This window comes from Eutrigla gurnardus (genome assembly GCF_963514095.1).
Source record: "Eutrigla gurnardus genome assembly, chromosome: 5".
NCBI lineage: Eukaryota > Metazoa > Chordata > Actinopteri > Perciformes > Triglidae > Eutrigla > Eutrigla gurnardus.
Window position 1 is genome coordinate 19,186,049 of NC_139919.1, and position 6,926 is coordinate 19,192,974.

Consider the following 6,926-nt stretch of genomic DNA (forward strand, 5'->3'; position numbering starts at 1 on the left):
GCTTTCAGTATCAGGGAATTTACATCTAAATAGGCGATACTGTAACACATTTTATCCCGGAGTCCTGAACCTAGAGGTCGCCAGAAAGTGAAACAGGTTCAGGCTTATGGGTTCAAAGAATGTGTGAATGTGAGTAATCAGTTGAAGAGACATGTTAATTGTTGTGTGGCTAGACTGGCTATTTTAGGACTTTTCTTGACTTTGACCCATATCCGAAGAAGTGAATTATCTGATGCAAACTGCAATATAATATAATATAATATAATATAATATAATATAATATAATATAATATAATATAATATAATTTAATATAATACAATATAATATAATATAATATAATATAATATAATATAATATAATATAATATGATACAATATATAATATAATATAATATGATACAATATATAATATAATATAATATAATACAATACAATACAATACAATACAATACAATACAATACAATACAATACAATACAATATAATATAATATAATATAATATATTATGCACCATTTCAACATATTATAAACAGTCTTCGTGTCGTGCAATGATCCATGTCCGTCACGTCTTACTCAGGTCAGATGTGTTTTGCTGATCATACGCTCTGGTCCCTCTGAACACACAGGGGCGATGATCGCAATTCACAAGCACTGGCTCCGCGCGCCCCGCTCGTGCGTCAGTGAGTGCGCAGCCCCGTAGAGAGACGTCATGAGCGTCTTACTACCCAACATGGCGGACTTTGATACCATTTATGAGCTGGAAGACGAAGAAGACGAGCGCGTTGGGAGCGAGGAGCACTTGCCCAGATACTGTCCGGAGCCCGTGGTGATGCGAGGGGCCGGCCACATCACAGTGTAAGCGGAGTCTCGCTCGTCCCCGCCGTCGGCCTCTGCGTCGCTTTGTTGTTTTGCTGTCTTCTTCCTTTAGCCTGGTTTAGCTGCTGCTAGCCTGCTAGCTAACGCCAATCACAATAACTAACAGTTAGCCGTACGTGTTGTCAAGGAGGACCTCTGGGTTTGAACGTGAACGGAACCCGACGTTGTTATGTCATGGACTAACGATAACGGCCATATGTCCCCATGGCAACCACGAACGTGGTAGACTAGCAACCGATATTCATTGGTAGGCAAGTTTGCATGTGGTGTGTTGTTAGCTAGAAGTCTGTAGCTGTGACGTGTTTATCCAGCAGACTAATAACCTTACACCAGCATCAGACATGTATTAACATTATCCAGCAAGTCCACACGATGTCACCACCTCAGTTATCGTTATACGCGTATTTGTGGCGTGTTCATTCTGTTTACACGGGACGTTAGCTTCCTAGCTACATTTGATCGCACTTTATCAGGGTGAAAGCTAACGTCAGAGCTTTATGTACGTCAACCCCTCCAATATGACGTCATGTTGTCCTCGAAGTACAGTAGAGTTTTATTCAGGAAAGAAATTGCAAAAGTGACATTAGCATACCATACAAGTTATCTGAGGATCAGCTGCTCAGTCCCAGCATTTTAGCTTAAAATTTTATTATTGGCCCTTCCAGGAAAGACATGAACATGAGACACTTTCTGGTAAAGTTAAATACAAGTAACAACAGTGTTATTTACTAGCAGCTTACTGCAGAGCAAATGTACATGCAAATGGCCGTCCACTGTAAGAGATAAGGCTGTAAACAGATTTATTATGTAGCATGCCACACATCATCTGCAAAGTGGATCATCGAATTCATCATATAAATGCTTATGCACAATTATTTAACTATTGCTAAAAATCTCACTAAACCCATGTGAATGTCACATTAAGTCTGCAGTGTGAACTACCTGCTGCATATAATACATTTTGGGATATTTGACTTGAAATTATTTTGCTGATGGTCATTTGTTTGTTTGTTTGTTATATGATGTTGCTTAGTCATCTGGACTCTGCTTACACCAAGAACTGCAATAGAAATAAGTCTTACTTGTGTGATCCTATTGTAGTTGTGTGTGACTTAACATCCCCTGTCTCATAATGTCAACTAAAGTGAACTTTAAATAGCTGTATAGTTTGAGTATTCCGTATTGGTTTTTAGTTCTCGTCATGTTCATAGCGATAACACTTTTGTACGTAGTTTTAAATAGATTTTTTTAATTACCATATCAATGCTCACATTTGTGTTTGTCTTTTTCCAGGTTTGGACTAAGCAACAAATTTGATACAGAATTTCCCTCTGTTCTCACGGGAAAGGTACAGTTGCTCTTTAGTTTTCTTGCACTTCATTCTTGCAGGCCGCTTTCTGTTCAATTCCAAGTGGGAAGAATTAAGCAATTAAAGCCGCAGTGATTCAATTGTCCTTTTGGTCCTTTAACAGCCCCGACTTCCCCAAACTGCCCCATTCAATCCCCTCCGAGTGGTTTTGATCTGACGGAGCTGCATTTCAAGCAACGCACCATAGTGTATAGAAAAGAGTCTGAATGTGCTGCTGTCCAGCTCTGTAAATGAGTAAGCCGTCTATGGGACTCAGTTAGCGGGGACCCCAGTGTTTTTGAGGGTCCAGCTCCCGGTGATAAAATAATGAAATGAAGACTCTGCCGTAGACAAGAAAGGAAAGCTTCCTGGGTCGGACGCAGAAACACAAAAAGGCTGCAGGGGTAAGAGCAGGCCGAGGGAAGTGTGGGGCAATAAAAAGTAACTTTGGTATTGTGACCCAGGGTGACATGTGATGGATGAGGTCACAAATATGATGATTGAAGGGTGCAGATCAGGCCCCACTGGGCTTTATTCTGAGGTCTTTGGCTGTTTGCAAAGAGACCTTTGCATCCTGTCATAAAAGATTACGACCCCCGTTTTATGGCGTACAGACTCGGCGAGGAATGAGCATCCATTCAAGTTGTTTGGTCGGTGCTGCCACAGGCAGTGAGCTTATCTCTCCTTTGAGTCCCTCCTTGCCTTGAACAGTCTGGAGCTCGGTTAGCAAGTCAGAGGCATAGTATTTAGAGATCTCATCTCTGGACAACATCTGCAAATATCTACCTGTTGGTTTTTCTAAAGCCCTTTGATCTTTTGAACAGGTTTTCTTTTGTGTATTTAGGAATATTTCATGTCATCACCACCTACTAACACTTGAAGTGTCTCTCCCCCGCTTCCACTTTGTATTTTAGTTACTGCTTACATTTTCTGATAATTCCCTCCACTGCATATGAAGGAAACGTTTGTTTTGGTACGCACACATCCATTCTTCCCTTTTTCTTTTCTTCAGGTAGCACCAGAGGAATTCAAAACCAGCATCAGCAGGGTGAATGCTTGTTTGAAGAAGAACTTGCCTGTGAATGTGAAGTGGCTTCTCTGCGGCTGCCTGTGCTGCTGTTGTACAGTAGGATGCAGTCTATGGCCTGTTATCTGCCTCAACAAGAGAGTAAGTTTGTCTTGTGACACGTGTTGGACAGTTAAACTCTCCCTTCCATCAGAGCTGATTACTCAGGGGCTGTTGTAGTAATTCAGCTACATTGGTCTGAGTGTAGAGGGTAATAACAGCTTGTGTTCAATTAGTGGCTCTGTGTAGAAATGACACATTGCAGCTCAAGGGTGTGTCATTTAAAGGTGGTGTTACCAATCAGAATTAATAGCAGCACAGTGGAAATTACTAGCTTGTAAATTGGGAGTTCAGTCCATAAATCCTAACACTGTGGCTATTTAATTTGACTTGTTAAATTGAGAAATGAGTACTTTGTTGCTTGCATTAATGTACGCGGATTTGTTTTCTGCTCCAACAGACAAGACGGTCAATTCATAAGTTGTTAGAGTGGGAGAATAATCGATTATACCACAAGGTAAGGAAGACAAATTGCAGATTAGCACTTTGTTTGAAGTGCTTATTTATCTGTCAGTGTGCAATGTAAGTGGAGTATCATCGTGACAGATAATGACCATTAATCTGTTTAGTAAACTCTAACCTGCCACAGTCCCTCAAAAGCTGAGTCCGAGCACGAGGTCTGAGAAGACTGTGAGGTCAGCAGTAAAATCCCGTGTTAATTTTGTTTTGTCTCGCAGCAACAAATTACTGCTAGTAGCTGTGCAAAAGCATAAAGGAAGCTCTTCAGGGTGTCTGGCCACAGTTTGACCCCAGTGAGACCAGACAGCCCTGCTCCCAAATTCCCCCCACACTGAAGGAGATTTCAGACAGATTTTCCTTTTGTGTGTGTGTGTGTGTGTGTGTGTGTGTGTGTGTGTGTGTGTGTGTGTGTGTGTGTGTGTGTGTGTGTGTGTGTGTGTGTGTGTGTGTGTGTGTGTGTGTGTGTGTGTGTGTGTGTGTGTGTGTGTGTGTGTGTGTGTGTGTGTGTGTGTGTGTGTGTGTGTGTGTGTGTGTGTTAGAGTGAGAGAACTTATCATTCATTGTGTCTGTGTCTTTTCTTGTCTCATCAGCTGGGGCTGCACTGGAAACTCAGTAAAAGAAAATGTGAAAGCAGTAATATGATGGAATATGTAAGTAGGCAGCCACAACAAATCAACTATGAATTATTTGATTATTGTGTAACTTTATCAATACTGGATTATATCCAGAAGCACTTAATCAATAGATCATTTTCTTGATTAATCAAACGATCATGTTAAAAATAGTATTAAAAAAATGCCGTTATAATCTCCCAAAGTCAAAGATAATGTCTTGAATGTTTTGTTTTGTGTAAACAGCTGTCCAAATCTCAAAGATTTCCCGTTGCCTAATCCTACAAGGAATCCTGTCAGTAATACAGCATTACGTTTGCTTCACTGTTGCAAACATAGTTGGATATAAACATAGTCTCTAGGAGACGGGAGGGTTGCTTTATCAGAACTTCAGAAATGTTGATACCCATTAAATAAAGCATTAACATTATGTTTAACCCATTACAGTTGTCCTAATTAATACTTTTTGTGTTTTTCTCTCTACAGGTGATTCTTATAGAATTCTTACCCAAATATCCTATATTCCGACCGGACTGAGGAGGCCGTTCAAAGACTGGATGTGTGGCCCTTGAATCTTATCCTTAGTGCCTTGTATATACAGTATGTTGGAATAAGGGTCTGCACCGTTGTCTATCATGACGACCCTCTATATCTCCCAGTACCTTGTACATTAGAATTTGCAACACTGTCACTTTGCTCTAGAGCAAATTTTGCACATTTTCCCGACAGATCTAGACATGTTCCCTTTGTTGCACTCGGATGTTTTTGTTTTGTTTTTTTTGTTACATGTGACAAACAAGTGAAACTCTCCAAAAGTGCATTTACCCCAAAGAACCATCAACTTGTCCCATATCAGTAATCCCTTGCAAAGAATGTGATGCCTCCACTTTCCTTAACTATCCTTGCCTTATGTATGATTTTTTTTAAAGAAAATAACTCTCCATGTAAAAGGAGGAGGGAGGGTAATTCAACAAGTCTGTAGATTGAAAAGCTGTTTGTTGGGTTCCCTCTCTTTGAATCCAGTTCTTTGCAAGTATATGGGACAGTTGAAATCGCCTAACGTACAGTGTACGTCATCAAACTGTGTTATTTCTTTACATTTGACCCTCTGTACATGGGAACTAGCTAGTAAAAGAACTTGACCTGTAAATACAATGTTAGGATAAGCTGTATTGTTTACATAGTTACTTAGCTCTTTAGTTTTTTTTTTGCCAATGTATTGCTGTACCATAGTTTTGATTAATGAAAGATGTCTACGTACCTCTCTAGTTTAAATGGACCTGTTTACCCTGTAAGCCATATAGTTACAATGTACATGATGCCAGAGTTAGGACTGATTATTGCACTTGAGCCCAGTTGAAAGTCAGGATTTCATCCTGAAGCTTCATCCACAGCAGTGCATGTTACCACGTTATTAAAATTTAGCTTGAAAGTGATTGCATCTCCGATGTGCAGTTGGAAGCTAATGATTTAAAAAAAAAAAAAATCCTTTCACCCTAACTTTGCATTAATTTTTTATAGTTTTGTACTTTTCCTTGTGCTGTTTGCTCTTCCTAATGTGTTTGGAAGCACGCGCATCTACAGCAAGTGGCGTCTCGAGCAGATGGCTCTATTGTTTCAGTCATTCTGTCCAGTGTTAGTATTATTTTCATGAATCTTAGTCAGATTGCTGCATTGTGTCGTATTAGAGTGCCTCTGGAATAGTCGGTGAACCACAGAGAAGACGGGTTGAAATCTGTCCTCTTGTACAAAGGAGATTTTAAACCCTCCTCCCAGTATTGTCCCTGTTACAATTCTTGTAAATGTTCGTCATGGTGACCTAATCCCTACGGAGAGAGGAAATAAATTGTTAATTTTGAATTTTCTTTGCAACCCTTTTCATTAGAAACTGTTTGCTTATTGAGTGCCCCACCCGATGAATGATGTGTCATCTTCTTTCAAACGGATCGACCAAAACCGCCGTCCACGACAGAAATGTGGCTATTTGTCATGTTTAACAAGGTGTTGAATCGTTAACTTTAACAAGACGGTCTGCAATTAGTCGACACATTCGTAACAGTCGGGAATGCTGTTACTATAACCTGCTGCTACTTTCTAACGTCAGGGATCAGTGGTCGGAGAATATTGGAGCATGTCTTGACTTTAGCTCTCCACAACCCCCGAACACTGAAGCGGTGGGCTTCACTTCAGTCTGGCTGGTTTTATGGTCCTTTGTTTTCACATTCACAGTCTTTCCCTGATTAGAAAGACGTTTTACTGCACCAGTGCTCCAATAGTTCAAAGCTGCTCCCACTAGTTTCAGTTGATTTAGTAGAGTTATTAATGGTAGTACAATATATAATAAGCTTTACTAAAACAGTTGATTTTGTTTATTAATGTAGGATTTCAGCTAAACTTGTGAACACAAAGTCACTTGCCTTTTCTATCTATGATTTATGGTGTTTTACTTCTATTCCATTACATTTAAGAAGGAAATATCAAACGTTTTACTCCTCCACTTCATTTT

General features: G+C 39.9%; 1 protein-coding gene across 2 annotated transcripts in view; it reads left to right on the plus strand.

Moving 5' to 3' along the window:
* The first annotated feature begins 695 nt into the window (after nucleotides 1–695).
* chic1 (cysteine-rich hydrophobic domain 1) overlaps nucleotides 696–6,926 on the plus strand; it is a 36,761-nt gene continuing 30,530 nt past the window's right edge. Inside the window, exons 1-6 of one of the 2 annotated variants that reach the window (XR_014597224.1) lie at nucleotides 696–855; nucleotides 2,170–2,224; nucleotides 3,237–3,392; nucleotides 3,751–3,807; nucleotides 4,400–4,459; nucleotides 4,907–5,045. Coding sequence is in view for 1 of the 2 variants with exons in the window: in XM_084010469.1 (XP_083866595.1) it covers nucleotides 710–855; nucleotides 2,170–2,224; nucleotides 3,237–3,392; nucleotides 3,751–3,807; nucleotides 4,400–4,459; nucleotides 4,907–4,957 (525 nt within the window). In the remaining variant the exon portion in view is untranslated. Of the gene's footprint in view, nucleotides 856–2,169; nucleotides 2,225–3,236; nucleotides 3,393–3,750; nucleotides 3,808–4,399; nucleotides 4,460–4,906; nucleotides 6,281–6,926 lie in introns of those variants that run through there. The other variant, XM_084010469.1, reaches the window with a different exon arrangement.